This window comes from Aotus nancymaae, unplaced genomic scaffold (assembly GCF_030222135.1).
Source record: "Aotus nancymaae isolate 86718 unplaced genomic scaffold, 86718_ANA_hifiasm-v0.15.2.pri h1tg000108l, whole genome shotgun sequence".
Lineage (NCBI taxonomy): Eukaryota > Metazoa > Chordata > Mammalia > Primates > Aotidae > Aotus > Aotus nancymaae.
The window spans coordinates 6,995,229-7,016,302 of NW_026988523.1; the positions used below are offsets into that span (position 1 = coordinate 6,995,229).

General features: G+C 35.3%; 1 protein-coding gene across 6 annotated transcripts in view; it reads left to right on the plus strand.

Annotated features, from left to right (window-relative positions):
• The window catches only part of RABGAP1L (RAB GTPase activating protein 1 like), a 726,923-nt gene that overhangs the window by 203,608 nt on the left and 502,241 nt on the right, over nt 1-21,074 (plus strand). For all 6 annotated transcript variants that reach the window (XM_064370670.1, XM_064370668.1, XM_064370669.1 and 3 more), the window contains 2 exons: nt 84-177; nt 16,814-16,964. In XM_064370670.1, the coding sequence (XP_064226740.1) occupies nt 84-177; nt 16,814-16,964 (245 nt within the window). The remainder of the gene's footprint in view (nt 1-83; nt 178-16,813; nt 16,965-21,074) is intronic.

The window sequence follows — 21,074 nt, forward strand, 5'->3', positions numbered from 1 at the left end:
GACATGTTTCTTGTTTTATGATAATAAAGTATCTACTGTAATATATAAAATAATGTCTGTTGGTTTTTGTGTTTCTTCTGCAGAGAGTGATAATGAACTCTCAAGTGGAACAGGTGATGTGTCTAAGGATTGTCCTGAGAAGATCCTATATTCTTGGGGAGAATTGCTAGGAAAATGGTAAAATTTTATTTTTCATACTGAAAATTTTATTTTTACAGAGTTGATGTTAATTTGTCGTATTAATCAAAATCTAGGTGTTAAAATAGATTTTAAAGGATTAATATTAAAATCTATCTTGATATCTTAATGTAGTTTAAAAACTTAAAAATTAAAATACAATTTAGAGATACTCTTTATGTTTGGCTAGGTCTTCACCCCCCAGTGTGGTTTTATTTAATGTAATTTTGGAAGATATCTTTGTCTTATTATTTCACTCAGACCTTATTATTTGCCTTATTTTATATTATTTAGCAGAGTCAATTTTATGCTATTTTGGCAATGCATTTAAATGTATACTGTTAAAGAGTTACATTTTTTAAAACCAAGTCTATTACCACTAAAGGGGGCTGTATAGTTTAGAATTTCTCTTTTACCACTGATTGTTAACTGACACAGCTTGTTTTGTTCTTTCTAACTAAAACTATTGCTTTAAATTTTGGGGTATTTTATGTGAAATTACAAAAAAAGTACTCTTTATATTTATTGTATTAAGTACTCTTTATATTTATGTTAAACACATTTTTAAAAGGATAATTATGAACATCATATGTTAGTGTAATAAAAAAAAATCCTGCCCACAAAAAAATTCCCCATACTAGTATAGACATAGAAATTCAATTTATTTTTGAATATGCATATCAGATTACATGCATGTAGGTAGTCCAGGGGAGACTATAAAGTCTGGGCAGAATTTCACAGTTCAGTAGAGGAAAGAATAATTTAAACCTCTTTTATGTTTTCAAGAGATAATTGGATTCTCCTTATGATAGTCTATATGCATCCTGAGAGTTTCTTGAGTTATAATTTAGGAAATATGTATTTACCCTTCTAACGGCTGGAAGACTCATGATTTTTATTGTGAAATCTGGAGACTAGGTTTATCAAATTTGGACCAAAGTATTGGGCCTGTTATTATTTTTAAGGAGATAAACCCTGAATGGCCAGCTGCATCTCCTTTATTAAGGAAAGAAAATTTCATTTTATTTATCCTTACACATATCATATAAAATGAACACATTTCAGAGAATTTATTTAATTCATTAACTAATGAATGCCAACATAAAATAATCAAAAGGGTCAGAATCTAATTTAAAGAGAATTTAATCAATAGCAAAATAATGAGCATGGACCACACAGAAACACCAACTCTAAAGGAATGCAGTCAGCCATCCAAAGTAGGGAAGTTAAGATTTCATTTACATAGGCAGAGGCAAAGGAGTTTTTAGCAGGATTACAACATTATTCATACAGGGCTAGTGCATAGTTACAGCAATTTGGTTGGTTATAGGGAAATGTTAAAAACGTTTTTTTAACATTTTTCTTACAGAGGGTGCAATAATCATAGGTTTTCTGTTATCTGGTCTAAGTGAAGCAGAATGACAAAAGGGATGTTAACTATAACAAGGGTCTTTATTGAAGAAGGCAGGAGGTTTTTGTCTATGACATCATTTAATTCTCTCTAGCTATTGTACAAAACAAGAAATATGCTATTTAATCTATAATCCAAGAACAGAAGTTGTAACCATATGTGACTCAGATGACAGTCACATCTCTCTCAAGACTTAAAGTGTTTTTTTTTTTTTTGGTTCCCATAGCTTTCAAGTTTTATTTTCACATGGAGCACCAGTAAGGTAGTAGAGCCAGTCAAAAAAAGGATTTGATTTAGAGATTTATTTTCTTTACCCTCATTTGCACTACCTTGAATGGGAATCATTTGCATAGCTATGGACAGTAACAGCAAACATTTGCATGGGCATTATGTTACATGTGTTGAGAGTTGTAAACTAGCCTAGTCAAAGATAAACAAAGACACACACTTCTGCGTTGTCACACAATTCCCAGATATTCCAGCATTCCATTGAAATGATGTTCAGTAATCTTTTTGTCCATTTCAAAAATCTTTCACAATTTTACCCCACGCTGTGTCCAGGATCTAATTTACTCATTTGCAAGCATTGTCCACCTAAATCTGAATTTATCTCATATGTTTTTATCTGTTTTATTTAGGGTTACTCTCTTCCTTTACTTTAAGAGGAACAGTTTTCTTTTTAGATGATCCTGATTTAGGAGAATTTCAATGGGGGATGAAGATGGGCAGGAGGTGAGATGGGAGAGTGTGTTCTGGTTAGAGGCAGAGGACTTTTTCAGTCTCAATCCAGGCTGGGAAACAGGAACCATGCTAAACTTTTTAAACAGAAGCATTTTAATGCAGATATTTGGCTTACATTGTGTTTAAAGGTTGAGATATCAGAAAGGAGACATTACAACTGGAGTAACCCAAGTAGTAGGAAATAGCTATGCCCTATAGGACTAGTGAATAAAATGAAAGAAGTATTTTTACTAGAATCTAGGAATTCAGAAGAGGTCTGAAGAGCTGATGCAGGATCTCCGAAGAGGGCTGCATCCTGGTTGTGTAGAATTCTGAGGATACTCATAGCGGCTAGTGTTTAGAAGGAACTGTCAGGGTAGGGGACAACTGGTTAGTTCCACACTTCTGAAGAGATGCCCAGATCTTGGAGTGGGTGAGGGGGGACTGTATCGTTGGTGCTGGTAATTGTTGGCCTGGCTAGTATTTGTATTTTTCAGGAATTATGGTATAGCTGGTGCTGGCAATGGAATTCCTTCTTCTATTCTTCTACCCTCCAACTGTACATGATTATTACTCATTGGCAGAGCCTAACCTGGAAGCTCTTGGGCAAGGGAGTTTGAGATATGTAGTCTGCAGATTCTCAGTCCTTGCATCTTTGAGCAGAATACAGAAGGATGTGCTTGAGGCTGATAGGCAGTAGGTAAATGACTAGAAAAGGGTGAAAGCTGGGCCTAATTATCATTTACCCATTTATCTGGGCCAATTGAATTAGGCATTTCTAATATCCACGCTTTTTAGGTATTTATTTATTAGGAGCACTGATAAATCAAGAAAAAAAAAACAGCACCAACAACTTGTCCTAATCTTCTTCATCTTTGGTCTAAAAATGTACTTTTATGGTCCAACCGTATGGACATGATGGATAGCAGTGGATATAATGGTAGCATATGCTTTGATACCACAGTTTGGCTTCTGTTATTACATGGTTTCTTCCTTCCCCACTTCAAGTTATTTGCTGGGGGAAGGCTTAGGAATTTATGGACCTCAATGCACCGTAGAAAAATAAGCAACATGTGTCCTGCAGCAGCTGTACTCTATGGCCAGAAGTTATTTTTCTCTGGTTCTCTGGTCAATAACAGGGGCATACTCTTCCATTGTGGCTACTTCATAAAACAAGGGCTCCCTTCTTACTGGATCTCTCATTACTGAGAGTTGGGTACTTATTATTTACCGACCCAACACATTCATTCTTTCTAGCATAGCAAAATACAGCAATACCTAAAACTAACACCTTATACTCCAATTGAAATTAATCAGCAACAGAGCTCTTAGATACTCTATATATAGGTATTATGGAAACTAATTTTCTTTGGATAAGATGTTTCTTCTTGTCCATAATTTACTCTCAGAAACAAAATAATCTCAACTTGATAAGATCTATGGAAGGGGAATATAATTTAATGGGAAAAAATACATTATGCTAAAACTCAGAACTGGATTAGAGTTCCAGTTGTAGTGCTAACTTGATAGCTAGCTTGCACAAGTGATTTAGCCTTTTTGGGTTCCATTTTTCCAGTGAAGCATTTATAAACTTGTTCATGCATGCATGCTTTGTCTTTCAGAAATAGGATAACGTTTGCAAAGTTTTGTTTTATTTTTCTTTTTCCTAGCCCTTAGATTGAGAAAATACCTTAATTTTTACTGTGTCTTTTTATGGTTTGGGATTATTCACCATTCTTGAGGAATTTACAGTAACAGTCTGGACTCTTTCATTTAAGAGGATATGCACAGACATCACACTTTCTTGATTCTTAGATGAAATTTAGTTAAAAGTCCACATGTTCATTGGGAGAAATGGGAAGGTGAGAATGGTTGGGAAGAGAAGTAGAGGCAGACATTGTCTTTTTGTCAGTCTTTTTGATTTTAAATTATTTATCCATAACCTTTCTACCTGGCAGTTAATATTCTAAAACTATAAACAAAATTTAATGTAGAAAAAATATTATGCTTTTCTTTTTTGCCTTTGCATGCCCTTATTTCAAAATAGATTTAAAATTCATGGCATATTATACCAGAAAACAAGTCTGTCAATGATCTAAGCTTCTATCTTTAGATACCAGGAAAAAAAGAGAAAATTAAACCCAAAGCAAGCAGAAGCAAGGAAATAAGAACAGAAATAAATGGAATTGAGAAGAATGCTACAGAAAATCAGTCAAAATGAAGCTGATTTTTCTTTTGACAGAGTCTCACTCTGTTGTGCATGCTGGAGTGCAGTGGCACGATCTCGGCTCACTGCAACCTCAGCCTTCCAGGTTCAAGCAATTCTCCTGCCTCAGCCTCCTGAGTAACTGGGACTATGGGCATCCGCCACCACGCCTGGCTGATTTTTGTATTTTTTAGTAGAGATGGGGTTTCACCATATTGTTCAGGATGGTCTCTAATTCCTGACATCTGGTGATCCGCCCACCTTGGTCTCCCAAAGTGCTGTGGAATTACAGTGAAGCTGATTTTTATATATTTTATATATATATATATTATATTTGATAAACATCTAACTAGACCAAGAAAAACAAGGAAGACAGAAAACACAGATGCAAGAATCATCTGTAATCTTCATTACAGATCACTACAGACATTACAAGGGTATAAAAGAATATTATAAGCAACTGACTGCTTAGGTGAAATTGACAAACACTTGAAAGTCATAAATTGCCAAAGCTTACTTGAAATAAATAACCTGAATAGTCCTATATTAGTTGACAAAATTGAATTCATAGGTTAAAAGTTTTCAATAGAGAAAACTTGAGGCCAAACTGGCAAATTCTACCAAATATTTAAGAAAAAAATAATAAGGCCAGGTGCAGTGGCTCATGCCTGTGATACCAGCATTTTGGGAGGCCAAGGCAAGCGGATCACTTGAGGTCATGAGTTTGAGAACAACCACAGTTGTGTTGGCCAGGCTGTTCTCAAACTCAGAATGCCAACAAAGTTAGCCAGGCATGGTTGTATGCACCTGTAATCCCAGCTACTCGGGAAGCTGAGGCACAAGAATTGCCTGAACCTAGGGGCAGAGGTTGCAGTGAGCCAAGATTGCACCACTGTACTCCAGCCTGGGCAACAGAGCAAGACTCTGTCTCAAAATAAATAAATAAAGAAAAAGAAAAAGAAGGAATATACACTTTACACAAACTTGTCCAGAATACACAAGAGAAGGTGATAGTTTCCAACTAATTTATGCCACTTGCTTACTATGATATTAAAACCAGAAGAAAATATTACAAAAAAGAAAATTGCAGACCAGTATCCCTCATGAATATTGACTGAAAAGTCCTTAACAAGTCCTAGCATATCAAATCCAACAATATATAAATTTTAAAAAGGATAATGTAGCATGAGTATGTGGGATGTATTTTAGGAATGCAAGTCTCCTTTGATGTTTGAAAATAAATCAGTGTTACTCACTTGTATCAATAGGCTAAAGAAGAAAAACCATATAATCATTTCAATAGATGCAGAAAAAGCATTTGACTAAATTTAGCATTCATTCATGATAAATTTGACCAAATTCAGCATTCGTTCATGATTAAAAAAACAAAACAAAACAGGAAAAACCTCTCAGCAAGCTAGGAATACAAGGGAGCTCTTTTTTTTTTTTTTTTTTAAAGACGGGGTTTCACCATGTTGGTCTGGCTGGTCCTGAACTCCCAACCTCAGGTGATCACCCACCTTGGCCTCCAAAGTGCTTGGATTACAGGCGTGAGCCACCGCGCCCAGAACAAGGGAGCTCTTAATCTGATAAAAGGTACTTATGAAAAACCTACAGCTAACATTTAACTTAAGAATGACAGATCCCAAGATTAGGAATAAGGTAGGGATATCTACTGTCATGACTCTTACTCAACATAGTGTTAGAGGTCTTACTGAGTGCAATAGGCAAGAAAAAGAAATAAAAGACAAAAGAGATTGGAAAGGAACATATAACACTATCTCTATTTGCAGAAATGTGATTGTCTGTGTAGAAAACCCCAAGGAATCTACAAAACAAACAAAAAACTCTTAGATCTAATGAATTTTACAGTGTTAAAAGATACAAGCTCAATATGTGCACATCAGTTTTATTTCTGGATATTAGCAATGAAAAACTGGAAATAGAAATTTTGAAACAAAAAAGCACAATAAAAGAAAACCATGAAATAGGCAGAAATCTAACAAACTGTGAGCTAGATATATACTTTGACATACTTGAAAACAGTAATCAAAGAAATCAAAGAAGAGAAAAATAAATGAAGATATATATCATGTTCATGGAATGAAAGTCTCAATATTGTTAAGATTTCAATTCTTCCCAAACTAATCTTAAAATTAGTGCAATTTCAATAAAAATATATCAACAGACTTTTTGGTAGCAACCAACAAGCTGATTTTAAAATTTATATAGAAAGGCAGAGTAACTAGAATAACAAAAACAATTTTGAAAGTGAAGAACAAAATGGAAAGACATACTACCTGATTTCTAGGTTTATTATAGAGCTACAATAATCAAAAGAGTATTGGTACAAGGATAGACACTGAGAATCATGGCACAGAACAGAGTTCAGAAATAAAGCCACACAATCTAAAGAGACATTTTCTAAAGAAGACATACAAATGGCCAAGTAGCACATAAAAAGGTGCTCAATATCATTAAGTATCCCAGAAATGTCAATCAAAGCTACAGTGAGATACCACTTCATACCCACTACGATGTCAATAATCACAAAGACAGATAATAACAAATGTTGGCAAGGATGTGGAGAAATTGAAAATGTAGCATAGCAACTGAAACTCTCATATGTTAATGGTGGAAATGCAAAATGGTGCAGCCATTTTGGAAAATAGCATGGTATTTGTCATAAAGTCGAAGATACTTCTTAAACCACCCAGCAATTCCAATCCCACTGCTGTGTATTTACCAAAGTGAAATTAAAACCTGTATGTGAATGTTTATGATAGCTTTGTTCATAATTGCCTCAAACTGCAAACAACCCAAATTGTCCTTCAGAAGTAAATGGATCAACCAACTGTGGTATATTCATTTTATGGAATACTACTGAGCAGTTAAAAGAATGAACTGATAGACATCACAACTGATGGATCTCAAGTGCATCCTGTTAAGTGACATATGCCAAAGTCAAGTGGCTTAATACTATGTTATTCTATTTGTGTGAATTCTAGAAAAGCCAAAACTATCATCATAGGAGTATGTCAGTAGTTGTCAAGGACTGGTGATATTAACTACAAGAGGGTCCAGGGGATTTGGGTATGGGGGGAATGATGGAACTGTCCTATATCTTGGTTACAGTGGTGGTCACACATCTATATACATTTGTCAAAACTCACAGAATTGTATACTAAAATCATGAATTTTATTGTGTATAAGTTGTGCCTTAAATAAATGGGAAGTCCAGAGTCTTAACTGCCAGTAGTTGCTGAAGAGAGAATAGTATCACTAAATCAAAAAAAGAAAAGGAAAAAAATGAAATGTATGTCTTTTACATAGATGGCTATTTGAAGTGTGTTCTTTTCTCTTGTCAGAACAGTTCCTTCATTATACCTTCATACTCATTTTTCTCTCTTTATTTTGTCATATTTATTACAGGGCTCTGTCTTAACTAACTTTTCTCTTCTTATCCTGCAAAGTTGCATCAAATGCACATGACCTCCTTAAAGTCACTGTTGTTTTAGAGACATCTGCAGTGCCTAGAGTATAGTAGGTACTCAATTCGTATTTATTGACTGAGTTTTTGATTGAAGTATCTCTGACCATTACAGATTTCTGTCCAATTTTATAACATTTTATACATCTGTATTTGGTAGTTAATTATTTTTGTCTTACATAATTTTTAATAAATCTAAGTTGTAATATTCTGTTAGATTATACATAGATTCATTTGTCTTATATCTGGCTTCATCTTGAACCCTGGGCCTGTTACTTGACTAATTCGTGTCTTGATCATGTCATGGTGAGATATTTTGATTTAAACATTTTAAAGATACCATTCTGACTGCTGAATGAAAAATGAATTTTAAGTGAACAAAGATGGAAGCAGGCAGAATAGTTAAATGCTATTGTAAATAATCCAGGGGAAAGATAATGATGTCTTGCACCAGGCTGGTAGCAGAAGGTGACATGCAATCAAATTCTGAATATATTTTAAGAGAGGGCTGATAGTATTTGCTTCTGTTTTCTGTGTGGCCTGAGAAAAATAAATAACTGACCACTGATGTCAGTTTTTGGCTTGAGCTACTAGAAGACTTGCCGTTTACCCAAATATAGGAGAAAAAGAGAGATTTGGAGGATAAAACCAAGATTTTGGAGATGTTGAGATGCATTTTAGACATCCAAGTGACTATGCCCATGAATCAATTATATATTACATATAACACTGAGTTTAAGGGAAAGATAGGGAAGGAAATATGAGTTTGGGAGTCATTAGTATATAGATAGTTTTTAAAGTGGTTAGAGTGAAATGGGCGAGATTACTTAGGGAGTAAGTTTAGATAAAGACATCATCCGAAGACTGCACCCTGGACTACTCCAGTGTTTGGGAGTTGGAAATACGAGGAGGATCATTCAGAGGAGCCCAAGAAAGCACAACCAGTGAGGGAGGAGAAGAATCAAGATAGAAATCAAGTTAACTGAGTCTATCAAGAAGGAGACAGTAATCAAGTACTGATAGGTGAAGTCCCATGAATCCTAGAATTCCATTGGGTTCACCAATTTAGGTGTCACTGGTGATCTTAAGAGAAGTTTCAATGAAGAGGCAGGAATGAAAGCCCAGTTGGATTGGAAATCAGCAGATATAGATAGCTCTTTTTTTTTTTTTTTTTTTTTTTGAGACGGAGTTTCGCTCTTGTTACCCAGGCTGGAGTGCAATGGCGCGATCTCGGCTCACCGCAACCTCCGCCTCCTGGGTTCAGGCAATTCTCCTGCCTCAGCCTCCTGAGTAGCTGGGATTATAGGCACGTGCCACCATGCCCTGCTGATTTTTGTATTTTTAGTAGAGACGGGGTTTTGCCATGTTGGCCAGGCTAGTCTCCAACTCCTGCCCTCAGGTGATCCGCCAGCCTTGTCCTCCCAAAGTGCTGTGATTACAGGTGTGAGCCACTGCACCTGGCCATTAGAGCCAGAACCTTTTTAACCAGGTGGGCAGGCTGCCATTACCTACCTAAATATAGATAGGTTGCTAGATTAGTTTTTATAAGAGCATGTGGGAGTTCTAGTGAATGAGTGAATAAACTAGTAAAATTGATACCCAGGTAGTACTTGAAGGTTCTAATCATGAGTTTAAAGAGAGATTATGAGAATGCCAGTATGGTGGGTAAGAAAACAAAATATTTTGATGACTAAATAAACAACTAAATAGAGATCTCCACTCAATTTCTAAAATGCAAGATTTATCACTTGCTTCAATATAAATTTATGAGGCATCATGTTAGGCTCTTAGAGATACATAGAAGACAACATAGTTTCTACCTTTGAGGTTTATAATCAATGTGGGTGGGAATGCATACTCATAGGAGATTATTTAATAAAGTAACTGAAACACTGAGGCTGCTTCAAATTTCTTTACCATTTTTTTCCTGTAAAATGATAAGTACATTCATTCATTCAACTTTTAAATTTTAATCATCTACTCTTTCTTAGGGACTTTAACAGACAGTGCTGATTTAAGGATGAGTGAGAGATAGTTTCTACCATCAAGGTTTACCATGTTATAGAGGCATGTAGACCTTTAAACACAAAATTTTGATATAATAAATGAATCCTTCTATAAGCATTGTAGATGTAATGGAAATTTTTGACTGTGCATTGAAGTAAAATAATACAGTGAAGCCTCATATGCCCACTGCCCAACTTCAATAATTATCAACATAAAGACAATATCCAATAAATTTCTTTAAGCTGAGATTCCCATTGGTTTTTTGTTTTGTTTTGTTTTGGAAGGTAATGTTGGAGTCGGAAGAACACTGATTAACAGAGAAACTAATTGGGAGGTAATTGCATGGGCTGATGATATCTGTAGCAAACTCACAGGCCCTGTGTATGGAGAGGAGGCTCCAAATGGAAAAAGACCTTTGAGGTAGAATTGACGTAGTTTCTCAGCTGAAATTCAGTGTACATTGTTTTCAGAAATAAAATATTTCTAGTAATCTTATTAATGGACTTTAAGAAATTATGTAGAAGTCTGAGGGAACTGTTTTAAAAAAACTAAGGTAATTGATTCTTAGACCTTTAGAAAATTTGTTGGCTCTTTTACAATTCAAATTTTTAAAATTTGGATCATTATAGTTATGTCATGATATGAAAAAGTTAACATTTGCGCAAACTACAGAAGTGTAAACTGTGTCTTTTATACAAGGATTGTCAAAAATTTTTAATTGTGCTCAGAATTTCTTTTTGAAACATTCGATTTAGAAACTTCCTAAGTGTCAGGAATAATACGTAGGCATTTACATAAAGACATTTTTGTGATTTACGTAGGTAAAGCACCTGTCATATGGAGCCCTACACTTTGTGCTTTGGGGAAATATATAAACATATTTTTGAGACATAGTCTCACTCTGTTGCTAGGCTGGAGTGCAATGGCACAATCTCCGCTCACTACAATATCCCCCTCCTGGGTTCAAGTGATTCTCTTGCCTCAGCCTCCTGAGTAACTGGGATTACAGGCACACACCACCACGCCCAGCTAATTTTTGTATTTTTGGTAGAAACGGGGTTTCACCATGTTGGCCAGGATGGTCTTGATCTCTTGACTTTGTGAACCACTCGCCTCAGCCTCCCAAAGTGCTGGGATTACAGGCATGAGCCACTGTACCCAGCCTGGGGAAATATTTTTTAAAGTGATAAGACAGTATGTATTCTCAATGAAATTTTAAATATATTTGAAAATATTTTGAACTGATTCTTAAATAGCTAGATCATTCTATTAAAAAAGGAAAAGATGAACAAAGTCAGAATTCACATAATTAAATATGCAATCCGAAAGATGTAAAAGAAAAACATTTAAATACTAATTTGAAATAATTAGAAAAAATAAAAATAATATAGAAAATAAAACTAAGAGCAGACAGTATAAAAAGTTCAGTAATGGAGATCTTTATAACAAATTGGCGTTAAAGGCATATTGAAGAAATAACTACATGAAAAAAGCAAGTGAACTAAAGAAAGGTTAAGAGAGGAAAAAAACATTTGTGATGAGAGAACTTGTAAAAACAAAACTGAAAGTGTTAGCAAGATTTCTTTTTTATGTTGAATATGTTCAAAATGGTAGTGGTGATGATTTAACTACTAGTTATTTAAAAGATTTAAGGAATTAGATAGAATAATATCTGGATAACTGCTTCAGGGTTTGAAATATGTGGAAAACTTGAAAAAGTTTAAAGACCAAAAAAAAAAAAAAAGGTAATGCTCACTGTGACTACTTAGTCATAAGTCAACTTTTATCAGGAAGAATATTATACAGGAAGATTTTCTAACCAAAAAAACTAAGTGAACATCAGAAGAAAATATTGGGTATTGGATTATTACATCAAGTAAAATCACCTTCAAATCAGTCATTCTCTTTTATTGAATATGAGAAAATTGATACATATTTAATAGGCATTTTAATTATATTTTTGTGGCTATTCATTACTTATCAGAGTGGGAAAATGCATTTGAATCAGTATGCTTTTCATCTTCATAATGATCTTTATCTTTTTTTTGAAACATTTCTTAATGTAGGTATAATATATAACTTCTCTGTACCTAGTGCTCATTATTGCGGGCTGGAGAAATCTCCAGCCTTTCTTGATGCTACCTCATCTTTTCATTTCAGTTGTAGTTCTTTGTTTTCTGGAGACAACTTTTTCAAATGGTTCTTGCTGCTACTGTCATACTCTCATATCTAGTAGCAACTACTTCTGCCTCCCCTCTATCAAAATTGCTCTAATTCTGTTGGTGACTTTTCAGTGGTCACATTCAATGACTTTTATCCCCCTCATCTCTTGCTTTTTCTGCTGTTTTTGTTAGAAATAACACTTCCCCTTTGAAATTTTATCTCCCAGTAGACACCTTTAAAAGTAGAGTTCTTACATGCCTAAGTCATTTCAAGAAAATCCTCTTTGAAAGCAAAGAAAGTCCACTAGATGAGTCCATGACATTTTTTGATCTATTAAATTCAATGAGAATGTTTGCTTCTAAAAAAGCGTTCTTTTTTGTTTAGCTTTAGTAATTCACATATTCATTTTATTTCATAATTATATTCATTCCTTTATCAAAAATGTATTTAATGCCTTTTATATGCTGGGCACTGTTCTAGGTGTTTAAGATATATAAGTAAAGAAGACAAATATTCTTGCCCTTGTGGAGTTTCTATTAATGCATTAAAACCTAGCCAATTACTGTATGATTAATACATAATTGGTTTATGTGTGACTTTAAAAATAATTGTATCAGGTATCCATCTTGTTTCTAGGGTAGAGTTCAGCATTTATTAGAACTAGTTGCCTATTTTCAAGTTCCTGATAGCTGCAGTCAATGTATCAAAGCAATGGCAATGTGTAGTTACATTTTAATCAGAAATATTGAAAGCAATGATTATTTTTATAAATTTATTTTTTATTTATTTGGATCCTCTTTGGTCATAGATATATGCTAGCAGCATCTGGCTTAGTATTTATTAGTGTCTCTCAAGTGATAGGGCGCTGTATATAATATGATTGCTCTGCTGTTACTTGGGATAACCAGTAAAACAAGGCTGTTAATCAAGCAGTGTTATGAGTGACCTAGTTCTTTTTAAATGTCAGTCTCTAAAGATAAATAGTGCCTCAGTTTTTAAGAGAGGAGGAAAGATATTTTTGTTATGCCCGGCTGAATAAGTGGCTGAGGATAAGCTAGAAACTGAATGTCAATTGAGTTGGGTTATATTTTGGTAAAGTATTCTCTGGGAATTGTTGACTATTAATCTTAAGGAGTGTGTGTATATATGCGTGTATGCATGTGTAGGAAGAGGTATTCAAACTTTAAAATATTAGTTAAATCATACAAAACAGTTTGAGCCAACCGAATATTTCATCGAACTGCTTGTTATTTTCATCCTGCCTACAATATTGGAAATACACTGTGGAAGGACCAGTAAATGTTAGGAGGCTGTTGTAGAGGTCTAGGGAGGATAAAGTTGGTTGCAGTTGAGATAGAAATGCATGAACTTTGTAGAGGTTGAGAAAACAAGATATATTAGACTTGGATTAGTAATAAATGATGGGGCAAAAATACCTCTAGGTTTCCAGTTTGGATGGATTGTGGTAATAGCCTCTGAGATGGAATACCCTGGAAAATAACCAGGTTTAGGGAGAAGAAACTTGAGTTCAGACTTGTACATTTTGATTTTGACGTGCCTTTGAGCTTCTGGAACTCAGGATACATGTTTATAGGTGATAATGCATACAGACAAGAAAATGAAAGAGATCACTGAGGGCAAGAGTAGAAAGAGAGGACTCTAAGCACTTAAGAGTTAATAGAGGAGAAGCAATCAACAATGGGGTTCGTGAAGGTGAATAAAGAGGTAGTACTTTGTCACTGAAGCCAAGGAAAACAGAGTGGTCAACAGTGAAAGGACTGAAAATATGTCTTGAATCCAGTGGGGACTGGAGGGAGGTCATAGATCATTTAAGTGAAAACTTTTCAAGGAGAGATACAGAAGCCATGTTGAACTGAATTGAGAAAGGAGTTGGAGGGGAGGAAATAGAGATCGTGCTTCTACATCAACTCTTGAAATTTGTTGCACAGGGTAAGAGTATGACGGAGAATTACACATGGCATTGAAAAAGGGATTTTTAAAAATGTTTTTAATTTTTAAATTTTGAGACAGGGTCTTACTCAGACTCCCAGGCTTGTGTGATCTTAGCTCATTTAGCTCCGGGACTGGCTCAGGTGATTCTCCCACTTCAGCCTCCCAAGTAGCTGGAATTACAGGCATGTGCCACCATGTCTGGCTAAGTTTTTTGTATTTTGTTTTTTTGTAGAGATGGGGTTTTGCCATGTCACCCAGTCTCGAACTGGTCTGAACTCCTGGGCTCAAACAATCCGCCAGCTTCGGCCTCCCAAAGTGCTGGGATTACGGACATGAGCCACTGTGCCCAGCCAAGAAAGGATTCTTTTACATGGAGTTTTAATTAATTCATTGGAGTTTTAATAGCTGTGGAGTCACAGTGATGACTTGCTGATCTCTATATAACATGTAACATATACTATATTTACATACTTTGGATTTCCCTTACATGATATTATAAATTATGAGACTCATAATTCAGAGTATTTTGCATTTAATTTCAGAGGAAATGAGCTGTGCTCTTCATTGCTTTTAATTAACCCAGTTTTCTACACTATAAGTACAGAAACTTAGCTACCCTTAAACCATATGTTTTTCCTATTCAAAAGTATAATCAGAGCCAAACATTAAATTACAAAAAGATTCCTTCATGACTGATCCTGACTCTCTTGTGGCATAATATTCTTTGTCAAATACTTTATTCAGGTGGAAGTCTTCTCAAGAATAATTAATACTTTTCCTCTACATTACATATTTTGTGAAACATAATTATCTATGGTGTTTTTCCAAATTAATTAAAATTATGTTTTAATTTAAAGCTATGAGAGAAGTTTAAAGAATTGAAATGACTTTTTGTGTTTTATGATTACAAAAGAATTTTAAATCATTATAAATATTTCAGCAGCATAGGAAAACAAAAGGGCTACTTTCCTCTTAATTCTATTACACAGATATTTTGAAGTATGTTCTTCTATATTATTTTTCTATGCATGTCTAAAAGCAAGTTTCAAAATAGTGGGTATGTATGTGTATTTAAACTAACACCTATTTACTAATTTGAAACTTGCTTTTGTCACTTTGCAGAGTAACTGTTATTTTAAGGTATTATAGCATGTTTAATCATATAAGCTCTGCTTTTTTCTAATTTATTTTTGCTTCAAGCCCATCAGTATTATCAGCTTAGTTTCTCTAACCCAACAGTACAAAAGTTTAGTTAGAAAAATCTAAAATAAACCATTAAATCTGATGGTTTAATGGGATGAGTTTACCTGAGCTTGTTTCAGTTGTGGAAGTTATAGTTTTTTCTGAGGTAGCCTGATTATGACAGTATGGGGAAAGCAAGGAATATATTTTCAGAGGAAGGTATGCCAATACTGGGGTCTGAGCTAGAGGTGGAAGAGTGTGTATAGTCTAGTCAAGTCAGTGGGAGACCACTTTTAGAAAATAGACGTGGATTCTATGACTTTCGAGGCTCAAAACTTGAAACCAGAGCCTGGGGTGTTAGATCAAACCAGAGTACATTGGCAAGGTTTGGAATCCCAGTGGTTGCACCAGAGTCAGCTCTAAGAGATAAAAAGTGAGCAGCAAATAAAGCCAAGTCTGAGCAAAAAGGCATAGAATATAGTTCCAGGTTCAAGCTAGGCACCAGGAAAAAGATGACAAATGAAATTACATTCACTATATGGAGATAAACAATTCAGTTTCTTGGTCACATGGGCATAGTAGCATGTTCACTATGTTGTGATAATTGATTTTAGGAGGAGAGACCTTTGCCTTTGTTCTGATGCTGCACACCCTTGGGATGTGATAAAGCCTGAAAGTATATGTTGCTCCCCCAGCAAGGTGGAGTTGTCGTGTAGATTCTGGTGATTGTAGGAAAGGGCTACGTCCTTCCTTTAGTGAGCACTTGCTGTTGTAACAAGTCAGAGAGGCAAATTCAGACATGTAAACAATAATGAACTCTTCTTACTAGAAAACCTATCTTAGGCCATTTTAACTTGGAAGTTCATTAATATCTAAGTTTATGCTGGAACAAAGAATTCCAAGTTAGATCATCAATAGATAGGGCTTCCTGGAGGACCTTTGAGCCAGGATGTGGTGCCATGTAAAACTTGAGTATAATATATATACCTTATGCCTTCTATACTGTGGAGCCTGGTTTTGGCACTTGGCCTAGCTCAGCTTGGCCTCAGAGAAGGGGATATAGTTAAGGTGTGATAGGCCTATGATCCATTTTCAGCATCACTTCCTGAACCCATTCCCTGCCACACATCATTGTCCAACTTGCTGTACATTCATTTCAGGGAATTCACATGGTTCTTTTTATGCCTTGAAATGTTGCCTTGAAATATATAACTAGCACATTAATTATTATGAATAAGTTCATAGGACAATTTTTAAAAGTAAATGAGAGGAAGAAAAAACTTTTCCTGGAAGCAGAATTACCTGGCTCACCAATAATGAAGATGAGAAGAAAAGTTGAAGATATAATTGAGCTTACGTAGTGCTACTGTTTAATGCCCCGCCCCCAAACATTTTTCTCTTGACCCAGGCTTACACTTTTATATAAACTAATATACTTTTCATAGCAACTGCAGTTCAGGAGTTGTAAAGGGAGTGTGAATGGATTACTTTCTTGTCTTCTCAGGCACAATAATCTTGGTGCAAGACCGAAAGGGCTATCTACTCTGGTGAAGAGTGGCGTCCCTGAAGCATTGAGAGCAGAGGTATGGCAGTTATTGGCAGGCTGCCATGACAGCCAGGCAATGCTGGATAGATACCGAATTCTTATCACAAAGGTAGGAAGTTCTTTTTATATTATTTTCATTGGATGACCTATTAAATAAATTCTGTTTTCATAGCTCTCATAAGTCATAAATGCTTTGAGCTTCCTCATGAATCTATTGAGGTTGTGAAGTCAGTACTTCTGCCTTTTGTTCTGAACACTTGTGGTGGTAAACAATGCACTTAGTCATCTATGAACACTGTATACCTTGGCTTTCATTTTTGTCATTCAGCTGATTTTATAATAGCTATTTACCAAATTGGAATATATTTATATTTCAGGTATTTTCTAACTTTTCAATTATCCTTTTTTAATTGTATAAGATTTATATAGTTATAATCATACATAGTTACTCTAGTATAATTTACAATAAATTAAAATGAAATTTAAAATTGTAATGTACTTATGTCACCTTACATTTAGATGATGTGGGTACTTGGCCTTTTTCTGTCAGGGGCCCTTGGTTCCACTGTGAATTCCTTTGCTTATCTCTGAATACCTGGTTTTAGAACATAAGTAAAGGCAAGTGTTGGCCTTGACCCTAGACTCACCACCCTAGGTCTCACCACCTGATTGCTTAATCTCCTCTAAATACTTCATTTTTAAATAATAGTAAATTGTTTTATTTTAAAAAAAAACCTGTTTTCATAAATTTTTATAACCAAGATTTTGTTCCTCAGACTACATGAACTTTTAACTTTTTATCCACTATTTTCTTTCCTTTTTGCCTCCTTCCCTTCCATAAATACTTCCAAGTGCCTAATATAATTAGTCACTGCTAAATTCAGGCTTTTTTTTAAAAAAAAAAAACTTTAACCTTTGTTTTAAAGATTGATGGCCTCTACATTGGAATATGCAAGACGATCCATGGTATGTGGGAAAAAATGTCTGAAGTTCCATTTGTATTTTTTTTAAATAAGTACACCAAAGGAAACTAATCTGTACTAATATTCGGTGTGCCATATTACTGAGGCTTTATGAAGTCCTTGGGTCCAGCGACCACTTGTCCCAGGTGGTTTGGGAGTGACCTCAGGGAAGAATGGAACATGCACACTTTGGAGGAATAATTGTGGGGTCCACACTCGTATATTAATTTCCACAATATTACAGTTTTCTTGCAGTTTGCATGTGTTAGATTAAGTGGATTTACAGGTAATCTAGTTTTAACTTAATCCTCATAAGATGTGTGATTGGTTTAAAAAGATTGCTATTGCAGGATGCTGCATATCAAGTTGTTTAAAAATTTTGATTAATATTATGATAATGACAAAGTAAATACTTTTGGAAACAAACTCATAGAGGTGGACATTTTGTAACATTTGGCAATTTAAACACCTCTGTGATTTTTTTCATTGGAAAAATATGCATCACTATAAAAACTCATATGTCTTCACGCTTAAAAACCTGGAATCAGAAATTTTAAATATGTTTAAAACTTATACAAGTAGTTGCAGAGAATCTGGAACTGATTGTTAAAAGCCTGTAAACACAACACTTTCTGATTTATTCATATGAATACCTAGAAGCTGGTATGGTGGCATGTGCCTGGAGTCTCAGCTATTGAGAGGCTGAAGTGGGAGGACTCCTTGAGGCCACGAATTAGAGGCTGTAATGTACCTATGACTAGCTACTACACTCTGGCTTGGGCAACATAGTGAGACCCTGTCTCTAAAAAAAATTAATAAATAAAGACTACCTAGAGAAAGTAGATATTTCCTAGTCAAATTTCAACAAAATGATTGATGAGTGAGACTGAAAAATGGTATATGTCTACTTGGGTCTGTGGATCTTTGTAAGTCTTTTTTAGATATGATAACAAAACCACGAATCAAAAAACTGATGCAGAAACAAGTTTTCATTGTTGTTTCGTAAACTGCTGTAACAAATATATTAAAAATAGTGACCCATATTTTATGATTATTTTCATATAAAATGTTTAGAATAGGCAAGCCTATAGAAACAGAAAGTAGGCTAATGATTGCCAGGGGTTGGAGGAAGGAGGAATTGGGAGTCACTGCTAGCAGATATGGGATTTGTTTTTAGATGATGGAAATAGTCTAGAATTAACTAGTGGTGACAGTTGCTCAACATTATGAATATACTAAAAAACTTCTGAATTGTACATATCAAAATAGTGAATTTTGTGTTATATTTATCACAATAGAAAAATTTCACAAAATAAAAAAATAATGACCTATATTCCATATTGAATAGTATTTTGCAGCATTTTCAATTATCTTTTTTTACATCCTGTCTAAATTTCCTTGCTTTATAATATCCATGATATATTAGTATAGTAGCTCTTGTACATGATAAATATATATATGTTAGATTTTTATGCCTAGCAGTTTTTATCAATGGAGTATCTGATTGAAATGTTCAGAGACCATAACTCTGGGTATCAGGTCACTTTTTCATGTAAATAATAAACTGTGTACTTTCATTGGCTGCCATGGGGAGGAGGTACTGCCATACCCCCTTTTTCACTACGAGGCTTTCATGATTCATACCTTTTAAAACTTCAAGGCTTGGGAAAAATGTAAAGAATACCATTCCACAATATTCTTTCTGAATTCTTGATAAACACTATATGTTCATATAGTGAGAAAATTTTTATCGTTTATACCAAATACCATGGTAGTTTTAACTATACAACTCATGCCTGTAATTCCATCAGTTTGGAAGGTCGAGGTGGGAGGATGGCTTGAGCCTAGGATTTCAAGACCAGACTAGGCTACATAATGAGACCCTGTCTCTACAAAAAAAAAAAAAAAAAGAAAAAAGAAAAATATAATTAGCTGGATGTGGTTGCACATACTTGTAGTCCCAGCTCTTTCAGAGGCTGAGGTGGGAGGATTGCTTGAGGCCGGGAGGCTGCAGTAAGCTGTGACTGTGCCATCACAGTTGAGCTGGGGTGACAGGGGGAGACCCAGTCTCAAAAAAACCACAAAAAACAGAATGGTAAAAAGCATTTTCATTGAGTAAAATATATGGAAGATACTTGGAGGCTGAGAAATTACATTTTTTAGATTTATTCCCTCTGGAATTCTAGCTGTGATTCACTTTCTGCCAGTGAAGACTGCAGTATTTTTTCTGGCAGTGTGGTTGGCAGATACTGGGACTTCACCAGTTGTGAGGTTTCGCATCTGCTGCTGGGCATTTCATTCTCAATCACTTGTCTTCACTCTGGGGTTCCTGTTTCCTGTGGTTTCCTATCCTGAGTGGCTACAGCAACCTCCTGATTCTCTGGACTATAGCTGTGGTGACACACCTAAAGAGCTGGGAGGGCAAGAGACTGCTACAGCAGGATCTTCAGTCTTCAGTCTTTTGCTCTTCCAGCTCTTTTAGTGTTTAAGGACCTTCATTCCTGCATTATATATTTTTTGAAATAGTTTCCCTGACTAAACCCTGTCTGATACACTTGGCATATATTTTTCTCCTTGTTGTCACAAGATGGCTTTCCTACATCCAGCATTACATTTAGAAAAGAAGAAGGGAAAAGCAAAGTCTACTCAAGGTTTCCAAAGTTGAGGCTAAGGGCCCAGTCCTCCAGACTGCCAGCTTTGTTCAAGACTTCTGACACCACCCAAAATTGGGGGGTTCTTAATGCCATACTGACTTCAGACCCACTAGATTCAAACTTGTAGGTCCTCACAGACTTCCTCAGGTTTGATAATTTGCAAGAATAACTCACAGAACTCAGTAAAGTGCTATACTTACAATTATAGTTTTATTTAATAGCAAAAAGATATAAATCTGAACCAGCCAAAGGAAGAAATGTATAGGGGAGAATGTGGGACTGAGAGAGTTCCAAATGTGAAGCTTCCATTATTCTCACAGATATGTTACCCTCCTGGAATCATCTTTAAGGACTCATTACCTGCCTAGCATTAATGTGTAGCAATATACACTTGGAGTATTGCCAACCAGGAAGCTCACCTAGTTTTGGCGGCCAGAGTTTTTATTGGAGTTTTATTACATAGGCATCATTGACTGGATCACTACCTACCTGGTAGAACTCAGTCTCCAGGTTCCCCTTCTTTCCTCCCTAGAGGCTGGGCTTTTGTATGGCTCAAAGCCCCAATGCTGTAATCACATGGTTGGCCTTCGTGGTTTGACCGGC